Genomic DNA, 13,717 nt, shown 5'->3' on the forward strand with positions numbered 1-13,717 from the left:
TATAGGACATGCAGCCATAGCTCTTAACCACTGTGCCACCAGGGCTCCCTATGTGTGGTTAGTGCTGTTAATTCTCTCACTACTATAAAACCGGAAATGTTGAACAGAAATGAAAGCATAAGTGGTATGATTTTTTCCCCCAGAAATTTGAAACAAATATAGGAACACTGATAATTAATGTAGAGAGAAGTTTTTACACAGTGTAATTTGGCTAGTGTCTGGCTAGGTAAGAATGTAAATGTTGTTAGGTGCCATCGAGATGGTGCCAACTCATAGCGACCCTGTGTACTATAGAAAGAAAACACTGCCCCATTCTGTACCATCCTCACAGTCCTTGTTATGCTTAAGTCCATTATTGCAGCCACTGTGTTAATCCATTTCATTGAAGGTCTTTGTGTTTTTCACTGACTGTCTACTTTACCAAGCATGATGTCCTTTTCCAGAGACAGATACCTCCTGACAACATGTCCAAAGTATGTGAGATGTAGTCTTGCAGTCCTTGCTTCCAAGGAGCATTCTGGTTGTACTTCTTCCAAGACAGATTTGTTCCTTCTTGAATGTAGATAAATGTCAAATTCTTCAGTAAAACATGTGTTCAAATAATCATGGCACTGTTTTCCTCATATCAAATCTGGTAGGACTTTTTGCCTTGTGCATTTGTTAACTTTCGTGATGTCTCATATGGCATATAAAAATTAAAAAAAAATGAAATAACCTGTTTTGTTTGAATTTAAGGGATACAACTACCTGGTTTTCTTGATTAAGCTTGTCTTGTTTCTGGAGATCTTCAACTAATAGAGTAGTTGGGCCCTTGGATAACGTGGCTTTACAAGTTGTTAAGCCTGTGGATTTTGTTGATGGTCCTCTGTTTTGTAAACGTTTCTTTTGGTTTCAATAGAGCTCTATATTCTAAAGTGTCAGTCAAGTGAGAATAAGTGGCAGGACTTTGTTATGTTTTGTCTGTTTTAGATAATTAATATGATGCTATGCCATTGACTTGGCTTTCGGCTAGTTACGGTTTAAGATTTGGGTCTTCTATAAAAAAAAAATAGGAAATTTATAACTCTGCACCTCTGGAAATAAGACAATTATTTTCAAAGGTAGTGAACAGCTTTCATTTTTTTTAGATGTCAATTATGCTTTGATCGTTAACTGACACAAATCCAGCCTACAATATCTCAGGCTTAGAGAAGGATGATTTAAATTTTTGAGAATTGGTTTGAGGGGGCAAGATGAATGGACCATGAAACATTGTCAGCAAATAAATAAAGGGAAGAACAGAAAGAAATTTGTCCAGCTTGCCTAGTATTATAAAATTAGTACCTTTTGCCCATTTTCATATAAGCTGCCATAATTTCCCATCTTAGAATTTTATTAACCAGCTTAGTTGTCTTGCTTGTTTAGCATAAATTGCTCATGATGTAAAGATAAAGTAGCTGTTGGAAAGGCTGATGTTATTTCTTTGTCCACATAGAATGCAAATGACTTGGCATAAGCAGATCCTGTATCTCCACTCTTCAGAGAGTTTGTCAGGAAAATGGTGATTTGTTTTATGACCCCCATTAACAGGGGTAATTGAACATGGACTGTGATGTTCTGGTTTTGCCTTGGTCTCATATTCTATTATTGTGAGATGGTGAGCAGTGGATTCCAGCATGTGCCGTGGGAGATAGATTCAAACTATGCCATGTCCTGCTTGCATTTCTAGTTTTCAGTGGGTACAGTGTGTTATAGAAATTTCTAAAGTCGTGTAATCTGTGAATCATGAGTGATCTTTTGTTTTATATGCTGTTTTTTTCTTTGAGCTCTCCTTACCCTGGGTTTTGGTTGCATATGTTTACAAAGCTGTATTGTATCACCTCCTACTCAAATAGTAGAAACGTTAAGGCCATCCTTTCATCATGCATGCTCTTCTTAGAGTATGGAGATTCCTTTGCAGATTTGCCATAGCTTCTTATAGTAATTTTAAGGATTTGATTTTCCACTAAGGGAAGGTCTACGATAAAACTTATGGTTATGTACAACTTTACTATTTTCATGAACATCCTCTATGGAAAATATAAGACACATTTTTAAGATGCCAGTAGTAAAAATAGTGATTTTTTTCCCCCTGCTCTGTTCTTTAAAGTAGATGATCTTTTTTTGTTTTTTAAATATTTATTGTGGTTTAAGTGAAAGTTTACAAATCAAGTCAGCCTCTCATACAAAAATTTATATACACCATTCTATATACTCCTAATTGCTCTCTCCCTACTGAGAAAGCACACTCCTTCCCTCCACTTTCTATTTTCGTGTCCATTTCGCCAGCTTCTGACCCCCTCTGCTCTCTCATATCCCCTCCAGACAGGAGATGCCCACATAGTCTCATGTGTGTGCTTGATCCAAGCAGCTCATTCTTCACCAGTATTATTTTCTATCCCATTTTCCAGTCCAATCCCTGTCTGAAGAGTTGGCTTTGGGAATGGTTCCTGTCTTGGGCTAACAGAAGTTCTGGGGACCATGACCTTCAGGGTCCTTCTAGTCTCAGTCAGGCCATTAAGTCTGGTCTTCTGATGAGAATTTGGGGTCTGCATCCCACTGCTCTCCTGCTCCCTCAGGGGTTCTCTGTTGTGTTTCCTGTCAGGGCAGTCATTGGTTGTAGCTGGGCGCCATCTAGTCCTTCTGGCCTCAGGCTGATGTTGTCTCTGGTTTATGTGGCCCTTTCTGTCTCTTGGGCTCATAATTACCTTTTGTCTTTGGTGTTCTTCATTCTCCTTTGATCCAGGTGGGTTGAGACCCATCGATGCCTCTTAGATGGCCGCTTGCTAGCATCCAAAGTGAGATGCAGAATATTTTCTTAATAGATTTGAGTATGCCAGTTGACTTCAAATGTCCCCTGAAACCATGGTCCCCAAACCCCTGTCCCTGCTACACTGGCCTTCGAAGCGTTCAGTTTATTCAGGAAGCTTCTTTGCTTTTAGTTTAGCCCAGTTGTGCTGACCTCGCCTGTATTGTGTTATCTTTCCTTTCATGTAAAATAATTCTTATTTACTATGTAATTAATGAAAACCTGTCTCCCTCCCTCCCTCCCTCCCCCCCTCCTAACCATCAAAGAATATTTTCTTCTCTGTTGAAACTATTTCTCTAGTTATTATAATAGTGGTCTTATACAATATTTGTCCTTTTGCAACTGGCTAATTTCACTCAGCATAATGCCTTCCAGATTCCTCCATGTTATGAAATGTTTCACAGATTCATCGCTGTCCTTCATCGATGCATACTATTCCATTGTGTGAATATACCATTATTTATTTATTCATTCTTTCATTCCGTCTTTTTGCTATTGTAGACAGCGCTGGAGTGAACATGGGTGTGCATATATCTGTTCGTGTAAAGGCTCTTAATTCTCTAGGATATATTCCAAGGAGTGGGATTGCTGGATCGTATGGTAATTCTATTTCTAGTTTTTTAAGGAAGCGCCAAATCAATTTCCAAAGTTGTTGTACCATTTTACATTCCCACCAGCAGTGTTTAAGTGTTCTAGTCTCTCCACATCCTCTCCAGCATTGATTATTTTGTGTTTTTTTGATTAATGCCATCCTTGTTGGAGTGAGATCTAATCTCATTGTCGTTTTGATTTGCATTTCTCTAATGGCTAATGATTCTGAACATTTCCGCACGTATCTGTTAGCTACCTGAATGTCGCCTTCAGTGAAGTGCCTGTTCGTATCCTTTGCCCAATTTTTAATCAGTTATTTGTCTTTTCATAGCAGAGTTTTTCCAGTATCATGTAGATTTTAGAGATCAGACGCTGATCCGAAATGTCATAGTTAAAAGCTTTTTTCCCAGTCTGTAGGTGATCTTTTTACTCTTTTGGTGAAGTCTTTGGATGAGCATAGGTGTTTGATTTTTAGTAGCTCCCCATTATGTAGTTTCTCTCCTGCATTGTTAGTAATGTTTTGTATACTGTTTATGCCATGTATTAGGGCTCTTAGGGCTGTCCCTATTTTTTCTTCCATGATCTTTATCATTTTAGATTTGATATTTAGGTCTTTGATCCGTTTTGAGTTAGTTTTTGTACATGGTGTGAGGTATGGGTCTTGTTTCATTTTTTTTTGCGGATGGATATCCAGTTGGAAACTCTGGTGGCGTAGTGCCTAAGTGCTACGGCTGCTAACCAAAGGGTCGGCAGTTTGAATCTACTAGGCGCTCCTTGGAAACTCTATGGGACAGTTCTACTGGGTCCTATAGGGTCACTATGAATCAGAATTGATTCGACGGCAACGGGTTTGGTTTTTTGGTTTGGATATCCAGTTACACCAGCATCATTTGTTAAACAGACTATTGTTTTCCCCATTTAACTGACTTTGGGCCCTTGTCACATATCAGCTGCTCATATGTGGATGGATTTATGTCTGGATTCTCAATTCCATTCCATTCGTCTATGCATCTGTTGTTGTACCAGTACCAGGGTGTTTTGACTACTGTGGCGGTATAGTAGGTTTTAAAACCAGGTAGAGTGAGGCCTCCCACTTCGTTCTTCGTTCTCAGTAATGCTTTACTTATCTGGGGCCTCTTTCCCTTCCATATGGAGCTGGTGATTTGTTTCTGTATCTCATTAAAAAATGTCATTGGAATTTGGATCGGAATTGCATTGTATCTATATATTGCTTTTGGTAGAATAGATATTTTTACAATGTTAAGTCTTCCCATCCGTGAGCAAGGTATGTTTTTCCGCTTATGTAGGTCTCTTTTGGTTTCTTGCAGTAGTGTCTTGTAGTTTTCTATGTATAGGTCTTTTACATCTCTGGTAAGATTTATTCCAAAGCATTTTATCTTCTTCGGGCTACTGATATTGATTTGGTTATTTCCTCTTCGATGTTCTTTTTGTTGGCGTAGAGAAATCCAACTGATTTTTGTATGTTTATTTTGTATCCTGATACTCTGCTGAACTCTTCTATTAGTTTCAGTAGTTTTCTTGAGGATTCTTTAGGGTTTTCTGTGTATAAAATTCTGTCATCTACAAATAGAGATGCTTTGACATCTTCCTTACCAATCTGGATGCCCTTTATGTCTTTATTTAGCCTCATTGCTCTGGCTAGGACCTCCAGCACAATGTTGAATAAGAGTGGTGATAAAGGGCAACCTTGTCTGTTTCCTGATCTCAAGGGGAATGCTTTTAGACTTTCTCCATTTAGGATGATGTTGGATGTTGGCTTTGTATAAGTGCCCTTTATTATTTTGAGGAATTTTCCTTCTATTCCTATTTTGCTGAGAGTTTTTATCAGGAATGGGTATTGAGCTTTGTCAAATGCCTTTTCTGCATCAGTTGGTAAAATCATGTGGTTCTTGTCTTTTGTTTTGTTTATATGATGGATTACATTATTTGTTTTTTTAATGTTGTAACATCCCTGCATACTTGATATGAATCCCACATGGTCATGGTGAATTATGTTTTTGATATGTTGTTGAATTCTATTGGCTAGAGTTTTGTTGAGAATTTTTGCATCTAAGTTCATGAGGAATATAGGTCTGTAATTTTCTTTTTTTGTGGAGTCTTTACCTGGTTTTGGTATCAGGGATACGCAGGCTTCATAGAATGAGTTTGGGAGTATTCCGTCCTTTTCTATGCTTTGAAATACCTTTAGTAGTAGTGATGTTAACTCTTGTCTGAAAATTTGGTAGAACTCTGCAGTGAAGCTGTCTGGGCCAGGGCTTGCTTTTTTTTGCTGGGAGTTTTTTGATTACCTTTTCAATCTCTTCTTTTGTTATGGGTCTCTTCAGTTGTCCTAGCTCTGTTTGTTTTAGTTTAGGCAGGTAGTGTGTTTCTAAGAATTTATCCATTTCTTCTAGGTTTTCAAATCTGTTAGAGTACAATTTTTCATAGTAATCTGGTATGATTCTTTTAGTTTCAGTTGGGTCTGTTGTAATATTGCCCATCTCATTTCTTATTCAAGTTATTTGCGTCTTCTTGTGTTTTTCTTTTGTCAGCTTGGCCCCTGGTTTATCAATTTTGTTAGTTTTTTCAAAGAACCAGCTTTTGGTCTCGTTAACTCTTTCAATTGTTTTTTCTGTTTTTTATTTCATTTAATTCTGCTCTAATTTTTATTATTTGCTATCTTCTGGTGCCTGAGGGTTTCTTTTGTTGCTCTTTTTCTATTTGTTCAAGTTGTAGGGATAATTCTTTGATTTTGGCCGTTCTTTTTGTATGTGTGCATTTACGGATGTAAATTGACCTCTGAGAACTGCTTTCGCTGTGTCCCAAAGGTTCTGATAGGAAGTGTTTTCATTCTCATTGGATTCTCTGAATTTCTTTAATCCGTCCTTAATGTCTTGTATCACCCAGTCGTTTTTGAGCAGGGTATTGTTCAGTTTCTAAGTGTTTGATTTCTTTTCTCTGCTTTTTCTGTTATTGATTTCTACTTTTATGGCCTTACGGTCAGAGAGGGTGCTTTGTAATATTTTGATGTTTTTAGATTCTGCTAAGGCTTGCTTTATGACTTAATATGTGGCCTATTCTAGAGAATGTTCCATGTGCACTAGAACAGAAAGTATACTTGGCTGCTGTTGGGCAGAGTGTTATGTATATGTCTTTGAGGTCAAGTTGGTTGATTGTGGCATTTAGATCTTCTGTGTCTTTATTGAGCTTCTTCCTGGATGTTCTGTCCTTCACTGAGAGTGGTGTGTTGCAGTCTCCTACTGTAATTGTAGAGGTGTCTGTCTCACTTTTCAATGGTGTTAGAGTTTGTTTTATGTATCTTGCAGCCCTGTCATTGGGTGCATAAGTATTTAATATGGCAGTATCCTCCTGGAGGAAACCCTGGTGGCCTAGTTATTAAGTCCTATGGCTGCTAACCAAAAGCTCTGCAGTTTAGATCCGCAAGGCGCTCCTTGGAAACTCTATGGGGCAGTTCTACTCTGTCCTATAGGGTCACCATGAGTCATAATTGACTCGATGGCCCTGGGTTTGGTTTTGGTTATATCCTCCTGGTGTATTTTCCCTTTAATCATTATATAGTGTCCTTCCTCGTCCTTTATGGTGGATTTAACTTTAAAGCCTGTTTTATTGGAAATTAATACTGCCACTCTTGCTCTTTTTTGATTGTTGTTTCCTTGATACATTTTTTTTCCATCCTTTGAGTTTCAGTTTGTGTCTCTAAGTCTAAGGTGTGTCTCTTGTAGGCAGCATATAGACCAATCATGTGTTTTTATCCATTCTGCCACTATCTGTCTCTTTATTGGTGCATTTAGTCAATTTACATTCAGCATAATTATGGATAGGTATGAGTATTTTTTTTTTTTTTTTTATGAGTATGGTGTTGTCATTTTGATGTCTTTTTTGTGTGTTGTTTATAGTTTCTTTTTCCCACTTAATTTTTTGTGCTCAATACTTTATATATTATCTTTACCTCTTATTCGTTGTTGATTTTGTTTCTGCTGAGTCTCTATTTTTTTCTTGTATTTTATTTTGGTGAGTAGGATGATTAGTCTCCTTTGTGGTTACCCTAACATTTACCTGTATTTTTTTTTAAGTTTAAACCTATTGTTTCTTCCTATTGCCTTGTCTTCGTCACCATGTGAAAAATTTATGATTACATTTCTTAGCCCCTCTTTATTGTTTTAATGTTGTCTTCTTTTACATAATAACATCACTGTTTCCCTGTTTTGAGTGTTTTTTTAACCTTGATTTATTTTTGTGATTTCCCTGTTTGGCTTGACATCTGATTGCTCTGTCCAGTGTTCCAGCCTTGGGTTATTACCTGATATTATTGATCTTCTTTAACCAAAGAACTCCCTTTATTATTTCTTGTAGTTTTGGTTTGGTTTTTACGAATTCCCTAAACTTATTTATTTGGAAATATCCTAATTTCACCTTCATATTTGAGAGACAGTTTTGCTGGATATATGATTCTTGGCTGGCAGTTTTTTCCTTCAATGCTTTATATAAGCCATCCCATTGCCTTCTTGCCTGCATGGTTTCTGCCATGTAGTCTGAGTTTATTCTTACTGACTGTCCTTTGTAGGTGAATTTTTGTTTATCCCTGTCTGCTCTGAAAATTCTCTCTTTATCTGTGGTTTTGGCAAGGTTGATTATAATATGTCTTGGTGACCTGCTTTTAAAACCTACCTTATGTGGAGTTTGATGAGCATCTTGGATAGATATCTTCTCATCTTTCATGATATCAGGGAAGTTTTCTGCCAAGAATCTTCAAGAATTCTCTCTGTATTTTCTGTTATCCCTCCCTGTTCTGGTACTCCAGTCACTTGTAGGTTATTTCTTTTGGTAGAGTCCCACATGATTCTTAAGATTTCTTCATTCTTTTAAATTCTTTTATCTGACTTTTCTTCAAATATATTGGTGTGAAGTGCTTTGTCTTCATACTCACCAATTCTGCCTTCCACTTGCTCAATTCTGCTCCTCTGACCTTCTATTGAATTGTCTAATTCTGTTATTGTCAATCTTCTGAATTTCTGATTGCTGTCTCTCTATGGATTCTTGCACCTTATTGAGGTTTTCATTATTTTCTTGAATAACCTTTTTAATTTCTTCAACTACTTCATCTGTGTTCCTTGGCCTTTTCTGTGTATTGCCTGATCTCCTTCCTAATCTCGTTTCTGATTTCTTGAAGAGTTCTGTATATAAATCTTTTGAATCCTGCATCGGGTAATTCCAGGAAGGCACCTTCTTCCAAATGATCTATTGATTCTTTTTTTTTTTTTTTTTTGAGAGCTTGTTGAGGCAATCATGCTCTGTTGCTTTATGTGACTTGATATGACTGTCATTTCTGAGCCATCTGTAAGTTATTGTATTAGTTTATGTTTCCTTACTGTATCCTAGCTTCTTTGTTCTGATATGCCCAAATGGGTTGCTTGAATGAGCTAGCTTGATTATTTTCACCTTTGAAGCTCTAACGTCCTGTCGCCAGATGGCTAGAGCTGTTATCAGGTATATCAGTCTGGGAGTCCATTCACTTTTCTTGTATGAATTCAGCTCAGGTGTCCAGGTAGTTGATCATCAGGTATGTGGTGATGTAGGCTCTGTCCTACAGTCTTAGAGGGGCAGGGGTGTTTGGTGTAGGTACTGGTATTTGTTTGCAGCAGGGAGTCATGCTCTGAACAAGGGGGAGGGGGTGGAGAACCGTTCCCCGAGCGTCTGTGAGGAAAGCACAGCCCTGTTCCCTAGAGTGTACAGGTGGGTGGGTTCTGCAGATGGACCGTGCCAGCCAGTGGTTTTGGTTGTAAGGACTGGGAGGTACCAGTTATCCTTGGACCCCTGTCACAGGTGGCTGGGTGACCTGAGTGGAGCCACCAGTCCTCATGCCCCTGATGTGGATAGGTGAGGACACTGTTTTAGGCAAAGTGGTATCAAATATCAAACACCCACCTCTCCACTGCACAGCTGAAACAGTTACAGCCTGCCAACAAGGACCTATTCTCCTGAAATAGGCCCACACAGGTCTATGCAGGGCGGAAGGTATTCAAATTCCACAGGCTGTTTTTGCCTAGATAGGAGCTCCTTCTTTCCTGAGCTCCCCCAGTTAGTGGAGCTGGCAAATTATCTTTTCCCCCAATTGTGAATTTATTCTTACTCCAAGACCAGGAGGATGGCTCAGGGTGCTCAGCTGGGCCTATCTCAGGTGCAGGGAAATTGACAGGCACTGAATCCAGCTTGAGGGCAGGAGGCATGGTAAAGTATACGCAAGTACTTAGCTTTTGCCGAGAGCGCCGTTCTTCTCTGATTCTGGGGGTATGAGTAGGCTGTGCGGCTGGCTACTTCTCCCTGAGGAAACTGTGGCTGAATGCTATCACCAGCTCACTGCTGCCACTCCTGGGAATGGTGCCTGAGGGATCCCGGTGATTAAGGTCCAGTAACTCCTTTCCGCTTCTGAACCATCTCTCTCTCTCCCCCTGTCGCTCAGTCTGTTTTCTAACTTTGCCTTTGGTGTTCCGGGCTTCTAGCTTGTCATCAATATAATCTTTTCACTTGTTTTTTTGGGTCTTTGTTGTAAGAGGGATCGCAGAAAGCGACTGGCTCTTTTGCAATCTTGGCCCTGCCTCTCTAAAGTAGATGATCCTACCACTGTGTTGACATTTTGTACGTTTGCTTGTCTGTGTGTAGCATGTCCTGTGGATTTTGCTGAAGCTTCTGGGTCTGGCTGCTGGCTTCGCATTCCTGTATTCTCCAGGTTGCTTCCAGCAATGAGGATTCTTGCTATTCATTTTGGAATTCATAAGAGACTGTGGTTCAGTCAGTGAAGGCTCGAGCTGCCTCCTGGTTTTTATAGCCAGCTATCTTCTTCCTAGTGCCAGAGTGTCTGCTATCTGATGCCATAGCCCCCAGACAAGTCCAGGTACTAATTTTATTTACCTGGCTCAGACTTGATGTTAGCAGAATGGTAGGACGCCAAGGGTGGAAACATGCATTGTATAGAAAAGGCAGTTACCAGATCTCTACTGAATGTGTCTTGTGACAGCCACGCCTGTCTTTTTTTTTTTTTAAAGTAATTAATTTATGGTGCTTATGTGAAAGTTTACAAATCAAGTCAGTGTCATGCAAAAACTTATACACACCTTGCTATGTACTCCTAGCTGCTCTCCTCCTAATGAGACAGCACATTCTTCCTCTTCACCCTGTTTTCCCTGTGTCCATTCAACCAGCTTCTGTCTCGCTCTTCCTTCTCACCGTGCCTCTAGACAGGAGTTGCCCACATAGTCTCATGTGTCTACTTAAGCCAAGAAGCTCACTCCTCACTAGTATCATTATCTTATAGTCCAGCCCAATCCCTGTCTGGAGAGTTGGCTTTGTGAATGGTTTCAATCTTGGGCTAACAAAGTGTTTGGGGACCATGACCTCCAGGATCCCCCTAGTCTCAGTCAGACCATTAAGCCTGGTCTTTTTATGAGAATTTGAGATCTGCATCCCACTGTTCTTCTACTCCATCAGGGATTCTCTGTTGTGTTTCCTGTCAGGGCAGTGATCGGTGGTAGCCGGGCACCATCTAGTTCTTCTGGTCTCTGGCTGATGGAGTCTCTGGTTTATGCAGCCACACCACTCTTTCAAGCTCCTCCCTGCCCGACTTTAATTAAGAAATGAAAATAAATTGTGATTATTTTTTAGTACATAATTATAATTTTTTGTTTTTGTGTTAAAAGAGAGTTAATGTAGTGATCATTTTATGTGACATTGCCTCATTATTTTGAGTGTTAGAATGTTTATATCAAATTTAAAACAAGTTTTATAGTATATGAAATGCCTGCTTATTTTTCATGTCTGCCCAGAAGGTCTTCCTGCTGAAGAAATAAAAAATATTCTGGAGAAGGTTTTATCAGAATGGAAGAAGCTATCCCAGCATTTGGAAGATCTGGCAAGAAAGATTCAGCTACAGGAAGAAATAAATGCTTATTTTAAGCAGCTTGATGAGCTTGAAAAGACCATAAAGAAAAAGGAAGTGTGGATAAAACATGCTTCCTTTTCAGAACCTCCCCAGCAGTCCTTGCCAAGTTTGAAAGACTCCTGTCAGGTAAAGAGGCCAACCATCTGGAATCATGAGAGAATTCTGAGTCCTGTATTTAAGAAAGGTGCTCATTGTATCATGAACTTTGGGTTAATTCTGCTCTGATTAATCTTCTGTGAGGTTGTTCATGTTCAGTGAGTATGTGACCATCTTTTGTCTTACATAGCGGGAATTAACAAGCCTCCTGGACCTCCACCCTAAAATTGAAATGCTACTTGCGAGCTGCTTGGCCCTGAAGTCTCAGCCTTCTGCTCCAGATTTTATCCAGCAGAGCCTAGATAGTGTTCTGGGCCGCTACCAAGCTTTGAAACAGGATTTAGAGGATCGTCAGCAACAGCTAGAGAATGGTAAACACATTCTGTTGGTTTTCTTATTTGATGATTCAAATATCTCTTTTCTCCTTTCAGTTTGCCTTAATTTAAAAACTTCTTCCAGTATTTATACCTTGGGTAGACTTGCTTACTTTCCACCAGCCTTGCGGTTTTTCTCTGAGTCCTCTATTTTCCAGATCTTAGAGCACATTTTGACTGTTTCTTGAACTCAGACTTGTTTGTGAAACTGTAAACAGATTTCACTTGCCCTTTAATCATGTTACTAGGATAGAGTGATATTAAGTGGTTAGTTACACAGGACCTGTTTTTCCCTTTGATTAGTGGAGGCCAACTAATATCATTACCTGTAGGACTACAAGAATGATCACTTACTGCTTCTGTTTGGTCAGTGTGGTTCAGTTTTGCTCCAAATGATCTAATTAAAAAAAAATAACATTCCTTTTTTTGGAATCTGAAAAATTTTTGAGATTTCTTCTGGAATAAGCCCATCTTTGGAAGGTTTTCTGTTAAAGGTTTTGAGAACTTATCCATTGTGCATTATATTTTTTCCTCCTCAGCTATTGTTTAAGAATCAGGTTGTATTGTGTAATGTTACAGGTGACCAAAAGCCTAACTTGTTGCCATCAAGTTAACTCTGACTCACCTCGATCCTGTAAGATAGAGTAGAGCCGCTCCCATAAAGGAGCAGCTGGTGGATTCGAACTGCCGACCTTTTGGTTAGCAGCCTTAAGCCTTAACCACCGCGCCATCAAGGCTCCATGTTACGGGTAGTGCATGTTAAAAAGGTACAGTACAAATTTAACCACACCCTCCCTTAGCAACTGTAGATTCTGTGATAACTTTAAGAATCTGTGTTTGCACATAAAACAAATGTGTCATGCTTCCTTTCTTGTGGAAAGATATTTGGAGACCACACTTTCTGTTCATTGAATTAAATTATCCAGAATGTAAAATAAACATTTGAGAGTACAGTACCTTCTTCTCAATTTACTGTTACACAATAAGCTTACATATTTTGACAAAGATCACAGGCATCTTAAACATTTAGTTTCTTAACTTTGTCTGCTAGTTGGTTTCATATCTTTGTGGTTCCAGTGAACCAACTTCCTTTTCACATCAGCATTGCTTGTATGTGATTTTCACATTAGTGACTTAAGTAGATATCATGGCTGGCTCTTACGGTCAATATTCCTCAGAGGGCCTGTGGCAGCCTGGCTATTGTCTTCCTGAGTAATGTCCACCCCTCTGTAGATGGCAGTTTGTCTTCATGCTTGAGCTTAGAGGAAGATGGGTTATGGGGATCTTTGTTTTCTTTTATTCTTTGTATCACCATCAGAGAAAAGGAGATTATATGAGACAAAAGGAACATTGTAGTACCATCTTCAGAGAGACATTTCATCATGATGAAATGAAGAAAGCTGATAGTGGGTTAGTTAATATTTCAGACATCAACATCTACAGGAATGAAGTCACTGATGCTTAGAAATGCCAATGGAATGGTCTATTTCGTTAACTAACAGACTGTTTCATTGTAATTATGGGGTCTAAGGTAATATGTATTAGAATTCACTTGTTATATGCAGAAGACATACAAAATAACATGATTTTCTCAAATTAAATGTTATTAAACAAACAGAACTGAAGAGCCAACCTGGATGTGAATATCTGGAAACACTGAAAACCCTGAAAGATGTGCTGAACGATTCAGAAAATAAGGCCCAGGCTTCCCTGAGTGTGTTGAATGATTTTGCAAAGGTGGAGAAGACCCTGCAAGAAAAAAAGGTAATGTATCTTTTCCAGCTTTTTAAAAAAAAAAAAGGTCATTTTTGGTCAAAATCGGTAAAAAAAAAAAATTCCTATAATTTGAAGTTAGTTACTTTAATGTAAGAC

At 38.9% G+C, this 13,717-nt stretch overlaps 1 protein-coding gene across 10 annotated transcripts in view; it reads left to right on the forward strand.

The window, feature by feature from the left end:
* The window catches only part of UTRN (utrophin), a 610,574-nt gene that overhangs the window by 182,962 nt on the left and 413,895 nt on the right, over positions 1-13,717 (forward strand). For 9 of the 10 annotated variants that reach the window (XM_049902936.1, XM_049902887.1, XM_049902897.1 and 6 more), the window contains 3 exons: positions 11,260-11,501; positions 11,662-11,842; positions 13,464-13,609. In XM_049902936.1, the coding sequence (XP_049758893.1) occupies positions 11,260-11,501; positions 11,662-11,842; positions 13,464-13,609 (569 nt within the window). The remainder of the gene's footprint in view (positions 1-11,259; positions 11,502-11,661; positions 11,843-13,463; positions 13,610-13,717) is intronic. The other variant, XM_049902878.1, reaches the window with a different exon arrangement.

Source organism: Elephas maximus, chromosome 1 (assembly GCF_024166365.1).
Source record: "Elephas maximus indicus isolate mEleMax1 chromosome 1, mEleMax1 primary haplotype, whole genome shotgun sequence".
Taxonomy (NCBI): Eukaryota; Metazoa; Chordata; class Mammalia; order Proboscidea; family Elephantidae; genus Elephas; species Elephas maximus.